Below are 23,839 nucleotides of genomic sequence, written 5' to 3'. Positions count from 1 at the left end.
GCTGATAAATTATGAAGTAAGGTTTATAAAGTTTCTAACCAAGATACCTCATAAAAGCTTGAAATTGAAACTACTGTTCCTTGGTGAAACAGAACTGCAAGTCTGAAGAAGGTAATGCATGTGATTTTTCATTTTCTTATTTTACAGACTACAACATATCACTGACTTGGAAACTTAAGTGTTTGAAAACTTCCTTAACATTGTTGTGTGAGACTTTTACTGACTTAATTGTGAATTTTTACTGTTTATGGTTACTCTGCTCTTAGGAAAGCAATAGAAATGGCAAATTACAGTGTAAAGTTTAGTTATTTGGTTCAAACACTACTTTCAACTGTTTAATCTCAGTGTTTCTGTTACTCCAATATATACAATGTGGTTGGGTAATTATTGTTCTAAATATGTAGCAAATTTTATTTTACTTGACTAAATACCTCTTGTGTAAGTGGAATGGTTTCTCCAACTTCTGCTTGTGAAACCTCAAATGGTTCACAATTATCATAAAATCAAAGACATTGCAGGTAGTCAGAAATGAGGACACTACTCAGATCCTGAGCTAGAGAGCAGTTGATACATGTCTGAATGATGTTACTGGGAATAAACATCTCTCTGCCTGAGTGTTGTTTGAGTTACTTGGATGCCTGATGCCACTTTTTTTCCCAGTTGTTTGTTTCTGTGTTCCTGAAGAAAGCTTTGAGTCTTATTCTTCTTGATTGTGTTTTGTTGGCAAGCTCCTCATGCCCCTCTGCTTCTCAACTTCTCTTTCAGCAGCTGAATGTGAAACATTTTTGTGTGTCTCCCCATCAGCTCACACCCGTTCTGGGCATAAATTGTAAAAATGGGGCTATAAGACACACTGGGGAGCAGTAGGGACTGCTCTCCCTAATTTATTTGTTGGATTGTGTCCCTCCTTCTCTTTATAACTTCCCCACAGCGCTGTTCACGACTTGTATTTACGTGAACAAAATGTAGTTTAGGGAAACAGAGAACAGTAAGAGAACAATGGAATAAAACAGATAAATGAGATCATGGAGAAACCAGGACAACAGTGAAGAACACCTCACATTAGTAAAATACTAAATTCATAGTTCAGGATTAGGATCTTCAACCAAAGAAGAACTGGAGAGCAGGAGGAAGAACAGAGGAGAGTTAATGTATTTCTGTTAACTTGGTCTCAAAAGTAACTAACACAAAATTAGTTATGATCTGAAGAATCATCCTTGTGATTGGCAAAAATCTTCTCCCTTGATGTGTATCAGAGTAGTCTGTTTTTTGTGGCATTTTGTGGCTGTTACACATAGCCCTGCAAGGGATGCACGTAGCAATGCTCTGGCTGGGACATCATGCATGTTCAGAGATCTCTCTAAGCCAGAGAGCCCAACAGACATCAGCTTCCTTCTGTATGTGAATAATCCTGGCTGGTCTGCATAGCATAACAGGAGCCTTGGCAAAGAACTGCAATTCTTCCTATAACAAAGTGAAGCCAACTGAAGGAACAATTCCAGGTTATTTTTCTTCCTCAGACAAGTGACAGGACTGTAAATATTCTGATAAAAAGAATTGTCAACAGATCTTACTGAGCGAGGTGTTCTGACCTACAGCATGGATTTATAGGTCAGCCCTGAAGGATTGGGCTGATCCTTCCCCTGTTATCCACAAACTTTTAAATCTCTTACCCATGGTATCACACATGTAGTATTGGTTCTGTGCTCCTTAATGCAGTGTTCCGAGGCTAGGGCTTCTTTAAGAAACTCTGCGGTGAGATCTGAATCCCCTTCCTTTTAGACATTTTTGCTCCAGAGGGCCAGTCTGGATAACTTAAGTACAAATTTATTTACATTTTCACTGTTCCCATCTCAATATTCCATCCTTTCCCACTGCAGTGGCCATACTGTGATCTAGTTAGACACTTAGATCAATTTATCTTCTGGTAAGGGATAAACTACAGTCGTAGAAGGAGACCATGAGCAAACTGTTTTCTTGATAGCACTTGTCAGAACAGTGCTGTTAAATCAAATATGAAAAATATTTGGCAGCAGCCATCTTTCCAAAAAATTTCTTCATCTGTAGCTTGTAGAAGGCATTCAATTTTTACTTTTTTTTTTTTTACTTTTTTTTTTTTGTGTGTGTGTGTTCTGTAATAAGAAAAAGGTGTCTCTTTTTCTCTTCCAAAAAGACTGCTCCTGCTCTTTCGGATCTTCTAATCACATTTTGGTTCCCAGAACCATGAGCCATGGGAGTTCCATGTTAGCCACTGCCTGAGGTTGAGGAAGATGTAGTAATCAAAGTGATTTGTGACACGGGTGATCACCCCTTCCTCTACCCACCCCACAAACCATTCTCCAGATCTTTCTATTTTGTTGGCACTGATGGTTTACTGTTGTCCTATTGTTTGTGTCCTGCACTCCCAGCGCACTGATGAATGCAAATTCTTCCAAAGTGCAAATTCTTCCAGCCTAATGTGGTCCTAGCTTTCCCTCTGGGCTGCAAACTGTCTGATTATGCTGTTTGTTCTGGTGTAAGTTCCAGTCCTGTATCTCTCCTTGCATGTTTTGTCCTAGACCCTACTTACAAGGTGTCCATAGGTTCCCCTTCCCATAGTCTCCAGCATTTAGACCAGTCCTCAGGTGGTTTTGGTACCTTTTGATAGAAACCATCTCTCTTACATATGTAATTTTTACACAGAATGGGTAGAACTTTATTCTTCTATGAAGAGGTCAATAATAATTGTCCTTTGCCAAACAAACAAACAAACAAACAAACAAAAAATAAAGCATTGGTTGCTCCAAAACTCACTTGTTAAAAATAAAGATTTTTTAATTTTCTCTCTGATGGCTTCTCTTGCTTTTGGATGTACAGTAATGACAATGCTTCCACCATCACCAGATATTGCTCTGTAATTCAAAGTGAATTCTATTGGAAATTTTAACTGTTCTTCTCAGGGAATATTACTTAGCTCACTTTATCCCTGATACTATTTTTTCAGTAATTATTGAGAGCCACAAAATGTGACTGAGATATGTTTCATCAAACCCCTGTATGCTGGAGGAATTAGTTCATCTCCTAGCTGCACATTCCTCTCCACGAGAAAGACAGAACATCGGCACGGTGTATCCAGGGGCATCAAACTGCAGAGAATGAGAAAGAGGAGAAAACAAGCCTGGGTCTTTTTCCTGTGTGACTGATCAATTTTGCAGGACATTGAGAAAAGGGAATTGTATTTTCTACCTCATTTTGTCAAGTAAGAATTCTCATCTAGCGAGAATTCCATCTCTACAGATGGTAGTTTGGTCTTGCCCTGTAAATGAGGATGGATGCAGTAGTTTTTCTCACATATTGCAATTTTGTTGTCCTGAGCCAACCACAAAGTGGTCAGTAAGGACCAAATGAATGCTGTAGCTTAAGACCACACCATTATTCAATTAAATCAGTTTGACCAAGATTGTATTTTAAAATAAAATCATTTTGAGTAAAAAACAAATTGTACAGCTTCATGAAGTCCAAACCTGTTAAATTGTTACAAAGCCTCGGTCATTAAACTATACACAGTCTAGTGCATTGTGTCAGATCCTAAAAGGCTTGTGAATAATTTCAATTCATAAAACACAGAACATTAATTACATGAAAGCCTAAATGTAATTTTAGGTAACTGCAAAAACTGGCTTATTTCAGAGCACGGCTTTAGTAGGTTGGAGTCTCCAGAAGCCAATTAGTAAAACATTTGCCACAGTGAGTTAGCTCATGGTGCGTGTGTCTGACCCCTCACAGCTACCAGTGCGATATATTCACCAGTGAGGTGGCATGTCCATGTCCTTCCCTGAGCTCCTGCTTCTGTCCAGGTTTCACCACAGGTCTCTAAAAGCCGTGTCTGTGCAGATAATGTACGCATAAGACTCTTCCTGCTTAAACACTCTTCCAGCATCTGGTCCAGAACAGGTGCTACCGTTCAGAGGGCAGGAGAGGTGCTGAAGAAGTGCATATTTTCCTATGTTGCTATGGCTTGCTTTCAAGCTGTAAGAAAGTGGAGTTGCAAATTCCAGAGCTCTTCTCATGCAAGGACGATTTGGGAAAGTACTTTGCTGATGATATAAAGTTGATGAGAATTATTTTGAGAATTTCAGACACAGGCTGCACACAGTTTTCCAGGAGGGAGAGGACTGCCTTGCTCTGTTCTGTTCACCTGAGGTTCTGGGGTGAGCTGGACCTTTTTGTCTCTCTCTTTGTTTTTTAAAAAAATAAGAATGCAGCTGGTTGCCCTAAAGAGGTCTCTTGAAAGAAAATTAGAGCTGAAGACAAAATCTGTGAAGCATTCTGCAGCCTGCCTTTAAGCCCACAGTTTGCATCAGGTTGTCTTGAGAGTAAAGCTTCCTTGTGTGAGCAGTACTGACTGCAGCAATGGAAAAAAAACTGTCAGAGAGTCAGGGAGCTGCTTTTCATTAAAAGTGCCTTGTCTTCATCTACTGTGGATGATAATCTCTTGCTTGTTTACATGGCTGCCAAAATCAGCAATATAAATTGTATGGGATCTAACTATATGTTTCCATCTTGCTTCAACAGCAACTGAGGAGGAAAAAAATGTAAAATTCAGAGGTTAAGCAAAACACGTCATGTTGAGGTATTTCCTCACAGAAATTGTCTGCTGTTTCTAGGCACATTTATAATGAATAAGAAATCATTGCTATGTTTACTCAGTACCTTCTGCTAATGACCTTCCTAAGGTATCACAGTGGTTTTCTTCTCTGTCCTGACACTCGTAGCTGTGAAAAGTGTTTCAAACACAATCAAGGTACAACGGGGGCTCTGCAACTAGGCTGAGTCACGCTGAGCTCTCACTTAGAGCCGTGATATATTGAAGGACAGGGGTTTAGTGACCCACAAAGTGGTGACTAAACATAGCAGTTTTAAGAAAAATGTGCCAAGTATATTTTTGAGCTATCAAAATCAATAACAAACAGTTGTAGCACCCAGAATCCGAAATATATTTTGACTGAGCTCAACAGTAAATGTTGCAAAATTGCTGCATTTAATGGAAGTGGGGGGGGGGGGGGAGAAGAGAAAGGAAAGCTGCAAATACCTTCTTTTCTGTCATGTCATGTATAGTCAACAGTTCAAGCTCCTTGATGGTGGAAGAAAAATATTTGTGGATTGTATTCAATATTTTATGGGGGGGGGGGGGGGGAGGGGGAAGTTAATTTTATGCTTGCTTTATCGGGATTCTCTTTTGCAGAAATGGACACAATCTAGCATATGTTAATAGCAGGTGTCTGTCTTATAGAAATGGGGCACTATTTGGTATTTTCTGCGTAGTTTAAAATGATTCCAAATTGCTTTTTTCTACCAATTCTATGCATAAAGAGACCTTCAGCATTGCTAGCAGCCTGTTATTTCTTTTTGTCATGATAATTCACTTTCTTATAACAGTCATTTGTCAGGTGGTGGCTTGGTGGTCGTATGTATGACGTCATTTACTTGGACTTCTAGGAGTGACATCATATGTACGGCTGCTAAACTGCTGCATGGGACATCACTTAAACAGTTTTCATCTGAAGAAATCACACCAATCATTTTCAGGCTCTGAACACCACATCCTGATTATTAAGTTGTGAGTTACTTATTTCTCTTTAATAAAGAATATTTATAAATGAGTGAGGCATTCTTTTATTGTATCAACACCATTTACACTTCCATCTGAAGTAACCAGTGGATGGATGGGAAAGGTTTTTAACTTGCAGTAATGAAGGCTGAATATTCAAAATTTGTCTATGCTATAGGTACTAAACAGGTGGAAATGATTTGATCTTGGATTTTAATGGTAAAAATACATGTTTTAAAACTTAATTCCCAATGTAACTATATATAATCAAAAAAAGTAATGTCAGATATGATATATATACACCGAGTCTCATGGGATATTTCCAGTCTCTCCCATTAGCATGCTACACATGAAGTTTTCCCCATATGTAGCCACGCCCAGGCTTCTTCTATCTCTGATAAGAGAATATTGACCCAGATATTTTTTTCTGCCCCATTTGCCCTTTCTTCACCCTTAAGGTAAGGAGTGCCAGAAGAATAAAACAAATCAGGACTGTACTAACATCTTTGTCTGACTGAGCCCCAGGAAGGAGTACCTGGCTGGATCATCAGCCCACTGAGCCAAGTGAGAAGACTGCCCCTGGCTTCAGGGAGGTCAGGCATTAGGCCCCAAGCACTAGAGTGGCGGTGGACACACAATTCTCTTGTGCATAGTAGAAAACACTAATATTGCAAACAGAAGTGTGATTGCTCACCCTCCAGCAAGCCAGCAGATTTATTTTGTGTTAGTCAACTGAAATGGTCATATTGTTTTAAGGTAGAATTAAATATTGTTCAAACTTCCACAGCCAGCTTTTCAAGTCCAGGCAAACAAAAATCAGTAATAACAATCAAGTGGAAGAGTATATTTGGAGGGCATATCACAGGTGAACAATATGAGTAAAACACATATAACCCTGTAATTTGATTTCACACACCACACACAAGCTATACAATTACATCAAAGTTGTCTGGAAATATGTGCACAACTAACTTTGAAAATCTGATTCTTTGTGTATGATAATAAGGAAAAAAATGAGATAATTTAAAAGACAGCTGTAATCTAACAGTAATATTTCATTCTTTACCTAAGTTGCTTTAGATTTACTGTAGGCCATTAAATGATTCCCCCGATGAAGTAATTTCCATTGAGTTTTAGTGGCATATTCTCATCTATCTTTTTAATCTGTCTGAGTGAATTCCTGACCCAAATGTAAGTAATAGGAGTTTTGCTGGCAATTTAACATGGGCCATGATTGCTTTGCTCAGAGGTAGAAGGATGGTTACATGGTTGAGCATTTTAAATAATTTTGGCATTCTCCAAAAGGTTCATCCTATCCACCACCACAGGAACTCTCTGCCTCCAAATATTAAAGTATTCTCATTAATCTATACCCAGTAAGAGCAGACTTCTTCAGGAATTGAATTAGTCCCTTACATACAGCAAGTTATGAAACTGACTTTGAAGAGTAAGGTGTCTTCATTCTGTATTGTGTTTCACCCCACCGAATTATCACCCCTCATTATGGACTATGTCACCTTCACCAGTTAAAAGATACAAATATAACATTCCTTTTCTGATGACATTTTACTTTTGATTTAAATTGATATGCTTCTGTACTGTGCAATCTTCTGGGAAAAGTCTGTCCTTCTGAAAATGGTGGGTAAAAAAAGATCCAAAACAAGTTAAAAGGAGGGAAAGGTGTTCCAAAGCACTTCAAAAGTACTTATAATTTCTACCTGTGGCTGAAGTTTGCCAGTTATTTCATAGTTATGTTGTTCTTTATTCTGTACAGATAAAACAAGAGAAACTGCAACAGTATTTATGATCAGCAACCCCAGTATTTCTGGTCACTTTGTCAGTGTGAATTGATCTTGTTTGGTCCAGCAGACCTGAAGAACAGATCATCTCCTTCCTAGAAGGAAACAAAAATCAAATAAAAATATTGCTTCAGGGGAAAGAAAATTGGCAGTGTTTTCCAAGCATAACTGTATGGTTATGCTTTCAAAACAGGGGTGCCTTCCCAGACTAAACCCCAATAGCAGAGGAATCATCAAGAACAGAGACAGTGACATGAGAGTCCCTCTAGCTTTCTTTGACTATAGCATTATTCATTATAGCGTTATATGTACTTTCTCAAGTACAAACTGTTTGGAACTGAGGCATTATTCAAAATAAGAATGAAAAAAATAATAAATAAATAAGCATGGAGTATCTATGAATCACTTCAGGGAAGCACTGAAGCCTGTGGCAAGACATGGTCACAAAGGCAGACCTGAGGAAGAGTGTCATCTGTTCTTTCCTGCACTACTTGCTGGATTTGGGACATTGCTTGGTTGTTTTTTCAAACGATCCTCATGGACACCTGCTAGCCTCTTTAATCTTTCCATAAATGAGGGTTACCAGATATGCTTGGCTTTGCTTCTGTATTTTCTGTTCTGGCTTTCTAGATTCTTCATATTTTCACTTGAATGGCCAGATGAAATGTTTCAAGTGGCTTCACTGTTTAAATTTGTCTGTACATGCATATATACACACACATAAGTACACATTAAATTGCTATAAAATTGTATCTACCGGGAAATATCTTCCTTCCTTTTCCCCCACTTTTATTTCAAGTTCCTATTTGAGAACAATGAGATAAGCTACCATCAGTGTCTTCCAGTCTTCACATAGTAGCTGTACACAGGTCAAAATTAAAATAGCATTATCAAAAGAGATTGGATGAAACTAAAAAAAGCAATTGGTTAGATAAAAGAGCCTAAAAATATTAAATTGAGATGGTTTGGCACAGAAATATCTGTATAAAGTAATGACTTTCTTTTTTTTTCCACCTAAATCAAACATACTGTGTTTTGCTACGTATTTTACAAAGGTGTTTTAGCTGTGCTAATGGAAAATAAATTAATGTATTAATGAGATACAATTGCTTTGTATGTGCAATAAAAGAAGGGAAGCAACAATTTAAGAAGTAGGGTGATTGAACTTTAAATACCTGTAATTTTTTTTGTTTGTTTAAACTGTAAATGCCTACTTAAAGATCTCTGTAACAGCATTTGGCATTAATATGAATCTCACAGACTCAAATGTATATGGAGGGTGATCGATACAGTCTGAAGCATGCTCCTAAAGTCCTCAACACACCTATTCATATGGAGAAAATATCATTAAAAACATTTAGTTATGTTATTTGCATGACTTGTGTAGGGAATTGCAGGCTTTGAATAAGAAATATTCCCAAGAAGTCCAAGCCTGCATGCTTACAGGAGTTCTAAGCTTTGAGGCAGGCTGTAAATGACTCTGTATCTGTTTGCAATGACTTAAGTATAGCTTTGCAGTAAAAAAGTAAAGGGTCATACAAGGAAAGTGCCACAGAAGCATTGATTTTGCTTGGGAAAGCAGAGGAACTAATCCTTTCCTATCACTTTCATGCAGAGAAGTGTCCTTATACAGGATTAAGGCAGAAGAGCATTAACGAGAGCTCCACGCTCTCATTTCCAACCTGGCTCACAGACCTGGTCTGTGCAACAGAGGGACAGATAGAGAAAAGATAACTGACCTCTCTACCTGAGATCTTTGCCTTAGAGGTCCTTCTCTATGCCCTCCAGGCAGCCCAGAGTGGAAACATCCAGAAGAGGCCACTTGATCAAAGAGGACTGTCATTCAGGCTCTCAAATTTAGGAACACTTTGATTAGGTGCTTAATTAAGAACTGAGCTCAGGCTGTGAGGGTTAAACTCTGCCCTGACCTTAACAGCTGAAGGAGCTCAAAGCAAATGACAGAAAATATGAAAAGAAAAATAAAATAAATAAAAAAAAATCAGCTAGTTTCTAGACTGTGGCACTGAGGTATTTTTGTCTGAGTAGTCTAGAGAGAAATCAGCACCAGTGAGAGGAAATACATGGGTGTAACTTTGGGCAGATTCATGCAAAGATTTTTTGCAGATCACTAAGCTAAATGAAAAGATTTTAAAGACTTTATCAAGAATTTAGCGGTCCTCCCTTTTGCCAGGAAAAAGGGCTTGGTTAAAATCCTGAGTTTACAATGAGGTGAACTTAGTTAAAATTCAACATTTACTTTGCAAGCAGTAGAAGGTCTAACATAATACTAAACACATGTGTAAATAGGTCTTTGAAGAATGCATAATAGAGATTTCTTATCCTATTTTTTTATTGTATTCTACTGGTTTATTCACTGTACTAACTGTTTTTCCTTTCTGTACAGAGAATGGTTCCAAGTCTTACTGCTACTGTAAATTATACTGATCCTACATTAGAGCCTGTAGTAACTGAAAATTCAGTCATACGACAGAAGATAATAGATTCACAGTTCAAATGCTATGAGAGGATGAACAGAGCACCTCCATATAGGAAAAAAGGTAAAAAAGATTTTAAATTTCTGTTTGTATATTGCCATGTTTGCTTTTATCAATATAAAGGAGCCTTTTGTTCTGTATATTAACCCATAGTTTTCCTCAGGGTTCAGTTGCCTTCCAGTACTCAGCTGTCAACTCCACACTAACTTTCCATCCTCTTAGATGCTAAGAAAGAAAAAAGGTTAGAATGAGCCAAGGGAATGAACACCTTTTCCTTCCTCCCCATGCAGACGATACCTCCATTGTGTAGGTGAAGTGCATCTCTGTCTCAGTGTTTTGCTGATTGAATTTCTGTGTTTCTGCTCAGGGAGTACCACTCTCCAGAATGGTCGGTGCAGTACCTTCAAGCACACTTAACGTGAAGGCCTGGCTGTGAACAACGATCTCCTAAATAATAATGATATAAATTTCAGTTTGTTTGCTTCGTTCACTGTTTCACTTTTCCGTCAGTTGTGTACTGACTGATAGCTGTCATGCTTTGTACTAGCACAGATGTTCCAAGTCTTCCATATTCAACAGTAACACGATCCACATATTAAGGTTAAGAAAAAGGAAAGTGACAAATAATAGTGGTGATATGATGGCATGCCATGAATAAAGAAGCATTTCAGGCTAGGACTGAGGGTTCTCTTCTGATCACCTATTATCATAGAAATAAAGATATGTGGAGGACAGAGAAAAAATACTGGAGGCATTGTGGCAATGGAAGCAAGTAAAGAACAGAGAAGCTGAGGGCACTGTTTAAAAAGAAGATATACTAAGAAAAAAAATAATCATATAATAAATAGGATAATGTATTTTTTTTAATGCAAGACCAAAGACACTTCTACAACTCTTTACCGCAAAGATTTTATTGATCTCTGTAAGACTCAAAGAATGGTTAGATGTTAAGATACTCAGCTCTTGATGCAGAAATGCTTTGGAATGAAAATAGAAATTTCTATTTCTTCAAATGGGTTTTTATTTGGGCTGATAAAAGAAACAACAAGCAAACATGAAAAAAGAAAACAACACTGCAAGTATTTAAACAGGGTTATGAGATAGAAACTGTCATGTTTCAGATGTAAGCAAGCCTTTGCCTGCTGGGCTTGAGGTGAGGGTACCTGCTGTCTGCACAGATTACTCTTTTACTCTCCAGGTCTATAAATATATAATTATAATATATAATTTATATATTATATAAAAATATATAAATATATAATTTATATAATAGTTTATATATTTCTATATAATGTCATAAATGTATATGTTTATATGTAATTTATATATTTATATATTTATATAAGTATATTGTTTTTGTACGCAAAATATAAAATTTTGTATCAGTAATTCCACTCTACTCCTGTTTTGTTTGTTTGTTTGTTTGTTTTTTGCTTTGTTTTGTTTTTGTTGTTTTTTATTTTTTTAAATTTTATTTTGCCTCTCACTCACACGATCAGTTGCAAAGGACTGGAGCATCTGTCCAACATGAAGTAAATCTTGCTATATATATAACTTCTACGTGTTTTTCTCTGGGGCAGAGTAGGAGGTCAGCAATAGCAGACCAGCACCTATCTGAGACAGCCCAGCAGCTCCTGCACTCCTTTGACTGGCAGCTGGATTTAAGTGATGCCATATAGGAACATGCACTTGATTCATATATAACTCAGAGTGAAGATAATAGGTGAATAGGGAATGATGTCAACACTACTGAAGTTGTGCTTTCACTGTGGACTTGCCTCTATGAGTCATGACTGAGTTACAGGGCCCTCAGCCCTCCAACATCTATATCTCATAAAGGGTTGGAGGTGAATAAGGCTGTAAATTTGAAAGGGAGCACAGTATGAGATGGGTAATTCCCTTAATGCAAAGGGCAGCTGTAGGGGTGTCTCCTGAGAAGAAAAGCCCAATATATGAGTTGAAAGCATACACTGGGTATGCGTTTTCATCACAAGCAGTTGTGGAGTCTCATACTGAAATGTCCAGGAAAGCCCAGGATCTGGCACAACTTTAGAAAGCCAGCCCAGACATGGCTCACTTTTCTGTCACGTCTGCAGTCCCCAATGTAGCCAATCTGTAGACCTACACAAATGTAGTTTAAATGCTTCATAATCCTGGGGTTCAAAGTTGGTGGCAATGAACTGCCAGGAGCTGCATAGTATCCCATCCCCAGAAGCCCGGGAGATGGTGTAATACAGGTGAGCTGTGGCAGCATTGCTGTGGCCTTGTGTCAGCAAAGCCAACGTCACAAATCATGTGCACACATTTATCTTGCTCAATTCAAGGTAGAATTGATTACCTTAAACAACAATGAAGTAATGAAATGTGCAGCTCAGGCACACAGAATTGCCTAACCATCCCTCTGGGACAGCACAGCATTCCCATGCTCACTGTTCATGCAAAAACACAATAGTTTCAGCCAGTGATTCAACAACATGATGTTCAACTCTACCTTTCCTGGTTTATGACTTAGACCATTTAATTTCCTGCACAAGTTCAAAAGCACATATATGTTATGTATTTTTAATCCATATATTTGTGTGTGCCTACTTATGGATGGATGCATGCATATATATATATATCATATACATGTATATCCTGTTTCTGACCTTGAAAGAGAGATTCCACACTGTATAGATCAATGTCAGTGATTTTTTGTCTTTATAAGGCAAGCCAAAGGATTGAAAAGTAAAGCTTGAAATCCCTACCAACCCCCTCCTGCACTGTCTTTCAGAAACAAGCTCAAGTTTCAAACATTTTCTACCCTTCTTTTTCTTTGATGTTATAAAATGAGTCCTAAAAGTCTTTCAAGTTTATCTCAAAGACAGAGAACAACATAGGAATGCCTGAAAGATAACAAATTGTTGATACAACAGTTTATTAATGAGGTGAACAAGTAGTGTTTAGCACATCTAACTTGACAATGGCAAAATATCTGTGCATAAAATCTTAGCTAATGTAGAAGTTCTCATAAAAATATGCTTTTTGCCATGCATCTAATCTGGAAAGAATTAATTTGGAATGATTTATGTTTTCCATTTTTAATCCACAGCTATTTTGACTTAAAACAGTAGTTACCTCACTGTCAGTGTCTTCTCACTGTATTTCCATACCTTTTCTGCAACACAAACTGATTCTAAATATAAAATAACCACTTTTTGTTGTTGGTGGTGGTTTTGTTTGTTTGTTTGTTTTAACACATTACTTGAATAAATGCACAACAAGTGAGGAAATCATATTACTGCAAGCAGTCTCGTAGGGCAATTTCTGTGGACCACGTAACATTTACATAATGGGAATCAAGAGTGAGCAGTGTTCTGCCTCCCTAGTTTGGCAGGAAAGACTTTTTGCCATTCAAAGCATAGCAATAGCAAGGGTTTTTTCTGCAAAAACTCTTTATTGTCTGCAGATGGCAATATTCCTTGGGAGGCTAGAACAGAATGGGATAAGGAACAAATCTGTTGAATTGACTACTGAATTCCTTTAAATGTCCAGGTCTGTTCTGCAACCGAACCTGGGATGGTTGGCTGTGCTGGGACGACACACCTGCTGGCAGAATCACTGCTCAGAACTGTCCAGATTACTTTCCAGACTTTGACCCAACTGGTACAGTATTTCTTTTTATTATCTTATCTTTCAGAGGAACATCCATGCCATTGAGTGGAGCATGTTTCCAGTAGCATTTTTGCATCATTGTGAAATTTCAGGGAGTTTGACTGAAATGAAAATACATTAGATCTTTGGGTTGCCTAATTTATATAGTTTTATTTTACAATATTTTATATGCATTTCTATGTATGTAATTTTGACTGCTGTACACATGGAACCCATTTTGTTAAAATATGAAAGTATTAACTACTTATTTATGATCTCAAAACATTTTTAACACCTCTATCTGATTTTTTCTAATAAATAGAAGATGCTGAAAGTACGTACTCATAGGCATGAAACATCTATCAGAATCTTCTTTTTTTATTGTAAAATATCATTTTATAAAAGAAGATAAGCAGAAGTGATGTTCTTTCACTCTCAAAGTTTCAGTTGTTCATTGAATTCTTCATACAAATACTAGCAGCCGTGTAGACTAAAAAAAAAGAAGTAAATCAAGAATCTTTAAAAAGGCAAATGAAAGGAAAAAAAAACAAGACAAATATTGCTGAACAGATATGAGGAAATTTAAGATAGAAGTAAAACTCCAGGGAGGGTATTGCTTGAAGAAAAACACAGTTGTGTGTTCCATTCTCAGGATATATTGCTTATAGGCAGTGGTTGATGCCACAATGTCCTCAATCATCTGTAAACACAGCACACCAACTGCAGTTAAAAATATGAAACTAAACATTTTCAACAAGGTTGAAACAAAATTTATGTGCTGAATTGGAAAGTAAAGAACATACTATTGCATAGCTGTAAATTACCAAGTACCATTTGCTAAAACTATTTTTGTTGAGATTACCTATTTAGAAACAGAGGAGTTTCCAGGTAGGATCAGTATGTACATGTATCTCACTAAATCCTATTTGCAATAACAAACAGACTTATTGATATTCCTGGTCTATCTAAATTAAGCTATCCACAGTTAGAAAATTCACCCTGCAAGTGGGAAACTTCCAATATCAGCCCCAGATTGAGAGGATTCAAACCTGCATCCTAATTTGGATGAAGGAACCTCCCTCTTTCCAGTGGACAACTGCTTCAACAATTAGGCAATTTGTATGAAAGATAGCAGAAGAGCATTGTAAAAGAACTGACCAAACTTGGTTCAGTTCTCAAAAAGAAGTGCCAACATTCAGAGAGCTCAAGGCTCTGGATTCTGAAGTTACACATGGTTTTTCCTACATTCAGGGCAGGGGTGCCTCTCAGATGGGGTCAGTACTTTCTGTTTCAGCCCCCTTTTTGTTTATGATACCCTCCACAAGTGGTTACTAGCTTTGATAAACAACAATTTACTACAAGTTTTCTGCTTTCCCTCCTTCCATGTTTTCCTTAGGAAAAAAAAAATACCAACAGCACTGGTTTATGTACACTCCATATGTTCCTGCAAAAGCAGGTGGTGGACAGCTCTGTAAGAAGTCTCCTCACCACTCCCAGGTCCTCATCCCACCATGAGAGGGAGTGATTATGGAGCCACTCACCAGCCAGTGCCCAAGCCACTTATTCCTGGCTTTTCCGGTTGCCCACTTGTCTCCAGCGACTTGTTCCAAACTAATCACTCCATTCCCACAGCACTCTTCAAAGTAACACTTAAGCCATCCATGGAAAAGCACCTCTCTCAATCATTAATGTTTATTTATGTTGAAATCTGTGACTTGTTGGCCTGACTGCAAATGGCTCCTTAGTATATAAATGTGTGATGCAGTCTTGCCCATGACAACAGGTACATACTCTGTTTTTTCCTTCTGCTGTGCTTTAAAGTTTGCAGATTTTTTCTTTATTTTATTTTCTAAGTGTTCCTGTTATCTGTATGAAGCCACAGGGGATAAAAAGCTTCGTCCAGCAATTTCCTCCTGTTCTCACTGCTGTCCTGCGTAGGAGCAATACCTGTGGTCTCCCACACTCAGTGTTTCCCACACACACACACTTTCCTCTGCTCCTCTGTGGCACATCTGTCTGTCTCTTGGTTGGTGTTTCTGTGTCTCAGACACAGCTCCTGGTTCAGCCAGAGCTGCTTTCCTGGAATATCTTTTGAGTACCCCAGGAAACAGCTGCAGCATAAACCAGCACAGAGCCTGCCTTTGCTATAGAGGTGGCTGATTGTCACACCAGGGCTTAATAAAGCAAGAGGGAGACGAGAAACCATGGGGGTGATGAGAAATCTTTCAGCTGCTAATGGAAGTGGCTGCCACTTGTCCAAAAGTGCAGGTTCAACTGTCCTGAGAAAAGTATACCAAGTTTGTGTCACAAGTCATTATTTCGTTCAGTAACCTCTGTGTGTTAAACATAATACAGCTAGATTTTCTGCTGAGAAACAGAAAATTCACCCTAAGAAACAATGATTTTACAAGTCAAAAACCTCAGTGCCTATCAGGTTTCCTTCTCATTAAGGCCCTATAATATCAAACCACCTCAGCATGTATTTTAGGTATGCAAGTAAAGCCTTGGACTTTCAAAACAAGTACTTTATACCACACTGCTTTGGGCTGCACTGAGACCTGCAGAACCACTCCACTGCCTATCAGCTCCCTGATGTCTACTTCTGTTTGGGTCCAGGTACAGCTTCGAGTCCTGGAACAAAATATCACTCAGCTTTCTTTTTGCACTTTGAATCTTGGATCATTCATACTGGGAAAAAAAAAAAAAAAAACAAAAAAAACATCTGGCAACATAGGATCACATCTTCCTCCCATCTGCACCTGTGGGTGCTGTATAACAACTCGTTGCATGTGAACCCTCAACGTTCAGTATCCAGGCCAAGACTGTGTATTAAAGTCTGTTAGAAAATAAATCAGGGAAAATCATATTCTGGAGAAAATGACTCAGAAGCACGATAACAGGGACAGAGAGAACCAACATGCTCAGTGCTCAACTAAGTCAATCAGATGTAATTCTACTTATTTCATTGAATGAAATTCACATCCATTCATACTAGGTAGAAATCAGTGTGTTGAGGTGAGAAAGACCACCATGATAACCTAGTCTGTTCCATTAGCTGGGGCTTCCTACATTTATTTTCCCACCCAATGAAGCTCTATCTTGTTAGAGTATATTAAATCTAACAAACGGAAATCTCTCTCTACAAGCTGTGACAACTGTGTCCTTTTCAATAAACAACTTGCATCTTGCAGCAATCTCTTTCTCACAACGAGCATTGTGTGCAATGTGGAAATGCATAAAAACAAATCAATTTGGGGGGGGGGGGAAGCATACTGAGATCTACTGGTTTAACTCCCGTGACAGCAGGAAATTCATTGTCTCATCTGCTCCGGCTGAGGCTCTGAGTAAGGCTGAGTTCTGTACTCCCATATTCAGGCAACGTGTACAGTTTCCCTTGAAATGTATTTATATTCATGTTTTATTCAAGTGAATCTCTTGTATAATGCTTTTGAAATGGTTCCAGGTCATGCTGAAATTGATAGGAATTGAATTTGATAGAAATATACAGTATGTAATTCATGCTGGTAATACTCTTGCTAGTAAAATAGAAGGGAAATGGCCTTCCGTCATGGCAGGTGGACTGGGCCGCTGAGAGGGGCAGACCATTGCCCTGTGCTGGGTACAGCCTGTGGGGCTTGCCACCATCCTGCACTTGGTCAGGGTGAATTTGGCACAGCCACGCACAGCAATGCAACCAAACGTACAAGTTATATTGTGACAGCCTTACCCTATGACCACAGGGGACGGGACTTATGGGCACAGGCACATTGTGCTCACAGCAGACAAAATGCACAAAGGATTCAGCTGAGTAGGCCGCCAAGCCGACGGGAGCAGTCGGCTCCTGATGAGACTGCAGATTCTCATTACAGATGAGAAACCATGGCCTTCCATAAAGCAGAGAGAGAAAGAGACATTCTGGATCTCAACAGCTGCTGCATCTCCAAGCAGGCAGGGAGGCCACTTCTTCGGGCAGCCCATAATTTAAGCAGCTTCCCAACCCCAGTCTCCCCTTCTTAGTGCCCAACCCATCATGTGCCCATCACCACCAGGTGGCATGCCTCAGTGTGGTGATGTCCCTGGGAGCAAGGAGCAGCAGCAGGAGTCCCCAGGAGCTGTCCAAGCACCCTGAGAGGCATAGGGAGAGGAGAGACCTTCTCCTGCTGCCACTAAATCTAATTTTGTTGACTCCGCCTAAAAAGGCAGCTCTGGATTTCTGCTGGCCCTGTTTTTTGTCTTGAAGTGATATAGACAGGGATAGATAAAACAAATCTGAATTCTGTGGATGCTTCTTTTGCTCCCTACTCTTCTGTGTATTTCTGTCATGCTCCATAGAAATCTCAACAGCTACATTTTAAACATCATTTCTTATCCCCTCAGTGCACAACTTGACTTTATTCTCCAGTTCTGCAGAATAAGGCATTTTGATTCTTTACTTACTAGGACGCTGGAACTGAACATTTCTAGGGTCTCTGTTGTATTATATCAGATGTTTTTTTTCATTTCTGAAAAAAAAAAAAAAAATCTTCTAAAATATTTCACTGAGGAAGTAAATCAGCTGTGTTACAGAAGTATCAGCTATTCTCTCATCTGCAAAACTAAGTACTGTACAGGTCAATCCAAACAATGGCAAAGAATCCAATGTCTGGTATGTGCTGAGCATGCACTGCAACAGAGGAAAACTTTTTACTTCCAGCGTATAACTCAGCAATAAATAAATAAATAAATGGTACTGACTCTTTTAACATCTACTAGCCATAGACTTTGGCTAATTGTAAACAAACAAACAAAAGAATGATAGCGAGTACTTATGTTTGTTCCAAAGTTACAGTGTTAAGATATATGTTACATATAAAAACTGATTTGTTTTTATGAGAAAAAAATAAGATTCATAAAAGCACCGTTGGTAACACAAGCAATAGCATATACAAAACCATTACTAGGGGTTAACATTTTTAGACACCTCACTACTCCAGCGAAACTTCTATTGTGGGTAATGTTTCTCTCATCCAGTTTTCCCAGATGACTCCTGAAGTGTCTGTCTTTCTCAGCTAACTACAGCGAGCCTGTAAAACTACCTTTGAGTATAACTTTAAGGTAGCTAAAGTTAGGTGAAATTAATCCCACACAATGCCACCATTCTTCCACTCTGAACAATTGATATCCTGGTAGTACGCTGGATACAGACAGAGCCCAAAAAAATTTATTTAAAGAGTATTTCAGTAATTTTAAAGCACATACTTCATTTTTGCCTTACTAGTATTATCTTACCTATCCTTACACTCTTGGGTATTTCTTCAGAGCTTCTTACAGATGGTTCTTGTTAGCATAAAAAACATGTGCCAAGGTTCCTAATCGCAAACCTGCCACCGTAGAAGAACTTGCAGTAGAACAGTGGTTGAGTTACATACTGCTTCATTTCTCTATAAAGCCCTAGATTTAGAAGAAATGTTCTACCAATGTGAGTCACTGGATTGGACAGTACAGAGGCTTACAGTGCACAAGGCCAAGTGTCTATTTTATCACAAGAGAAACACAAGAAACTTCTTCAAAAGCCAGTCTGTTGACAACCCATTGCACTTCAGGGGCACCACAGGTGATGGACACCCAGGTACCTAAACAGATCTCTTTATTTATGATCTACCAAGAACAGAGAACAGTAAAATAAAAAATTGTCCCTTGTATCATAAACTTTAGCCCACACCATTTTTCCAATCTAACTAGCATCTTATAATTAAATATTGTAAAAAGACATGCCATATTTATGTGTATCACAGTTGCATATCCTGACAACAGAACCCCATATTCTAGTATCAGAAATTCTGATCCCCCAGTCCCATTTTCTGACATCACAGCAAGAAATCAGTGGGCCATAGCAACTTCCAGACTAAGATCAGTTGTGTTTGTCTGGCTTCGAGGAAAAGCATGAGGCAACAGATTTGCCTCTGGCTTACAAAGGTCACATTATACTTAGGCAGAGTGCCTACCTAGGCATTAAAGTACAGAGATGATAGATGGTATTACCATTATGCTCTATAGCATATTAACAAAAGCCACGTATTCTGCACAGTGTATGGGACAGTAGGCATGATGTTTGTACACCGTGTTCCATGGCAGAGTAACGATTAATCTTTTATCTATGACTGAAAACTTTTTCCAGCTTTAGATAATATCTGGCAAAGAGTACAACGGGAACATTGCTACGCAGGCAGTCTGAGATTATCTCCAAGCTGCAGTGATGGAAGGCTGAGATAGCATGTACTGTTCTTCTTTGTATTGTTGATGCACGTATTGATTTTCAGCAGGTCCCCCAAAACAATGATTTGAAACTCACAGTAATTTCAAAAGTATGCTGTGTTCTGGAGGATTGTCGTCTTTTTGCAATGGTACTATGCAAAGTGTATTTCTAGTCAGAGGAAGATAGCTTGTTCTGTACGATCCTTGCCTTGCTAGTGTGATCAAATGCTTTTCTTAGCATGTAAAGAGGGAATATGAATCTTCCAAACTACTAGGACCATTAATTATCAGAACTGATTAAGAAAAATAAATGCAGATGTTCGACACAAACAGTGAAAATGTGTAAGTTCAGATGGTAGTAGGCTCTTTAAAAGTAAATCGACTGGAAATGCTGAGAACCTATATATAGGGCCAATATCTATAAAACTACAGTAGACAAATGGTTGTCAAGATAGAATTTTTAGGATGTCAAAAAGTCAGACTTGAAACACTGTGCTTTTCATAAATAAACAGTTGTGTCACTATCTACAAGAACATCAAATAATTTAAGTTTATGATCTTATCCATTTCCCACTTTTGATACTCAGACAAGTTTTCCACTGACTCCCCCATGGCCAGTGCTTGAGGGAAGGCCAGAGGAATTAGTCCAAGACTTGACAGGTGATTAGAAGTGACTGTTTGTGGCTCTGCGTCCAGGATTTCCCAGACAGAAATGCAAATGTGGACAGGAGGATGCCTGCACGGCACACATCTGTGGTTCCAGACATCCCTCTGAGCAATCCTGATGGTTCTGCGATCGCAAAAAAAAGGATGCGTGCAAAGAAGCATGAAGCTGTTGAACGTTGGCGAGGATGTCAGAGCCACCTATGGGGCAGAGACACATGTAGAGGAGCCAAATGCACATCAGATTATTTAAACAGAGAGCCTGCTTCTCTCTCTGCAGCCTCAAAGGGAAATAAGCAGGGTTCCTGCTCACCACTGGCATGAAGCTTCGGTAGCACACTTCCACCCGTCTGTGCAAATACACTGCTGGTGTCAGGGCTATCACCATCTGCACTACACATTTTCTTTAACTAATTATTCAATTATTCCCCTTAATACATGAAACCCTGCTGCAGGACTCAGTCTGTTAGTGTCTGTGTAAGGATACCAGCATCTCATTGAGAGTGTCAGGTTTGAACAGTTTTCAACAGCCTCTTTAAATGAATTATTAACACAGAAATAATTGCATCTGAATGAAGGTTGGATATATATACTCTAGCGCATTCATTCAAGACAACAGGAGACAGATAAATGACAAATTTTGTGTCAGATAAATCTCTGAGAAACAAAAATTAAACAAAAAAAAAGTATATTAATTCCATAACTTGAAAACCCTTTGGATTTCATTACACAGGCACTTTATTTCTAAACATTAATTCTTTTTAATGTTTTTTTTAAAATGTGTAACATGCTAAAATAACTATAATTGTGCTTTATTATCAGAAAGAGCTTCAAAATATTGTGATGAAACTGGAAACTGGTTCCGCCATCCTGAGAGCAACCGCACTTGGTCCAACTACACCCTGTGCAACTCTTTCACCTCTGAAAAATTGAAGGTATGCTACAGTTAAAAACACAGTGATTGTCTGGGAATGGATTTAGGCTGGGCTAGCAGCAAGGCACATATGAATAGGTCAGGATTGTCTTAATTGTTTAGCTTTATTTGTTGCACAAGAATTGAATAGCAATGTCCTCCTGATTTTAACCTATTAAAATTATCTTATGAATTCTCAATATAGGTTTGCTACAGGCTGGATAATTTAGTAGCAATTCACGTGATCAGTTTTGCTGTATTTTTCAAATGCATTTTTTAATTCCTGTGATTTTTTTCCTGATTGCCCAATCAACTGTAAAATGATCCTTTAAAATTTCAGTTTTGCTTTCTGTAAAAAGTATCTTCCAAACTGTAGATATCATCTTTGCAGGGCTGGAAATCCTGATATGTTAAAATTATTTTTCATAACCAAAGAGCATCACTCTGTATTCGCTCCCTTTGAAAAGAAATATTTATGAAGGTACCATCATGCCAGAAAATCCTACAAGTCTGAACACATTTTACACATTTATAGTTTGACTGAAGTCAATGTGACTATTTACACTAATAAACTAAGCATTTGCATCAATATTTCCAACATTGAGTTGCTAAGCTGAAAAGGGAGAACAAAGTCTAAAAGCACCAAAAGAAACAGAGAGAGAGAAATCTGAGAAAAGCTTTAAAAAAAAAGAAGTTAGAAAAACTCATGAAAATAAACATATTTCTCAAATGTGAGTGGAGCTCCAGGAAAATCTGATTACAGATTTGTGACAGAATAATTTGTGACTATTTGGAATTGTGGAAGGAAAAGAGTCAGAAAGTGATTTGATTTGGGGTTTGTCTTGGAGAATCTTTTTTTTGTGCAGCCAAAAATCAGTATGTGGTTATATTTAGTAATGATCCAGCATAAAGGGCCTTGGAAAAGTCTACTGGACTAGGCAGGAGGCGAATTCTAAAAGATTTTACAGCATGAGGAATCATCTTGGTAAAATGGGGCTCACCTATGTGTCAGACAGAGTATTAGTAAAAATCTCAGCTCACAGAAGCATTAAATGGAAGCACCATAAAAATATCATTTTTCCAGATGTTGGCCCATGTAAGGAGGCAAAAAAATGTAGTTCTGTTGCCTATTATCCATGCCTTCCAGAAGAAGAATTTTGAATATCATTCAAGCGAAGTGCAGATAGAGCACAAAGGAAAATTATATGTACCTTGAGATTCTTCTGAAACAAACAAAAAAAAATAAAGTAAAATAAAATAATGGAAAATGCAGAAAGAATCTATCTTTACAGAAATGCCAAGTTGAATTATGACCTTTAGTCCAAGTCTTCAAAAACCAGGAGTATGCTTCATTTCTAGAGTATTTTCATGAACTTATAGATAGTTTAATTAACTGAGTATGAGGTATTTCTATCAGAGAATTCTCTTTCCTCAATACAATAATTCTAGAGAGACAGGGGGAAAATCAATTACGTGTTTCAATTTTAAGTATTCTAAGCCCGGGATGAAGGTGCATAAACTAAAAATTTGGTGAATCAGTGTAAGTTCTATATATCAGAAAGAACATCAAAGGTTGCCATTTTGAGGAGTGTAGAGGTTAATCAAATAGTTGCTTGTTTGAAGTTAACTGAAAATACCTACATGCTATGCTTTTGAGATGGATTACAGAGGCAGAAATAAAACAAAACATTTATGAACAGTTCTGTAAATTGAATTCAGGCTTTAAAATTGTATCAATCTAATATCATATAGTGACCACTTAGTATGCAGTGGAAGAAACGTCACATGCACACGGGTAAAAACCTCTCCCACTACTCTATTCAGAAATCTGTCTCATCTCTGCTCTCCGATCTGCCTTCTCTGGGGTTTTGTGGTCACTAGCAATGTTGTGGTTAGTCATTGTGGAGGGAAAGTAGGAGACCTAGAGTTTTTTCAGTTAATATGCATGGATTCCCATAAATCTTGGTGAGTGATACTTTGTTGTAAATAAGAACTAGGCCACCATATCACTTAGGTTAATGAAAGCAGGAGCTTATTCCAGTTGTGCAATGGCTGAAGAATAAGCTAGATAAGATGTGCACTTGTGCTAAGTAGAATAGCTTTGTTTTCTGAATTTTATTCATATCTGTTTTCAACTGCAACTTTAAGCTGACTTGGGAAAAAAAAAAAAAAAAAAAAAAGCCATCATCAAAACTTAGGACTACAGAAATCAATTAGAAGCTTGACAGATATTAACTGAGTATGCCTGAAATAAAAGAGTTGTATGAAACATTCCTTATCCTTTTGTTCTTCTCCCTTTGCCAAAAACACACAAAAGATGCAGAGAGGGAGTAATAAAGAAACAATGTGCAAAATGCTGCACTAGTACTTGCAAACTTTTCATGGAGGAGGGTGATCTTAAAAAATTCATCTAATCATTGAAAAAGGAAAATCACTCTTGCATAACAAAAGAAAAATTAATGAAATAGAAGATAAATCCAAGAGAGGAATCTTCTATCTAGTCTTTTTTTTT

The 23,839-nt window shown here is 38.1% G+C and overlaps 1 protein-coding gene across 1 annotated transcript in view; it reads left to right on the top strand.

The window, feature by feature from the left end:
• CALCR (calcitonin receptor) overlaps nt 1-23,839 on the top strand; it is a gene marked incomplete at its 3' end in the record, with an annotated part of 167,890 nt that overhangs the window by 94,174 nt on the left and 49,877 nt on the right. The window contains exons 3-5 of the mRNA XM_082755096.1: nt 9,794-9,947; nt 13,419-13,529; nt 21,237-21,349. Coding sequence (XP_082611222.1) covers nt 9,794-9,947; nt 13,419-13,529; nt 21,237-21,349 — 378 coding nt within the window. The remainder of the gene's footprint in view (nt 1-9,793; nt 9,948-13,418; nt 13,530-21,236; nt 21,350-23,839) is intronic.

Source organism: Aythya marila (genome assembly GCF_965140915.1).
Source record: "Aythya marila genome assembly, chromosome: 2".
In the NCBI taxonomy this organism is placed as follows: domain Eukaryota; kingdom Metazoa; phylum Chordata; class Aves; order Anseriformes; family Anatidae; genus Aythya; species Aythya marila.
This window is presented reverse-complemented; position numbering and strand designations above follow the sequence as displayed.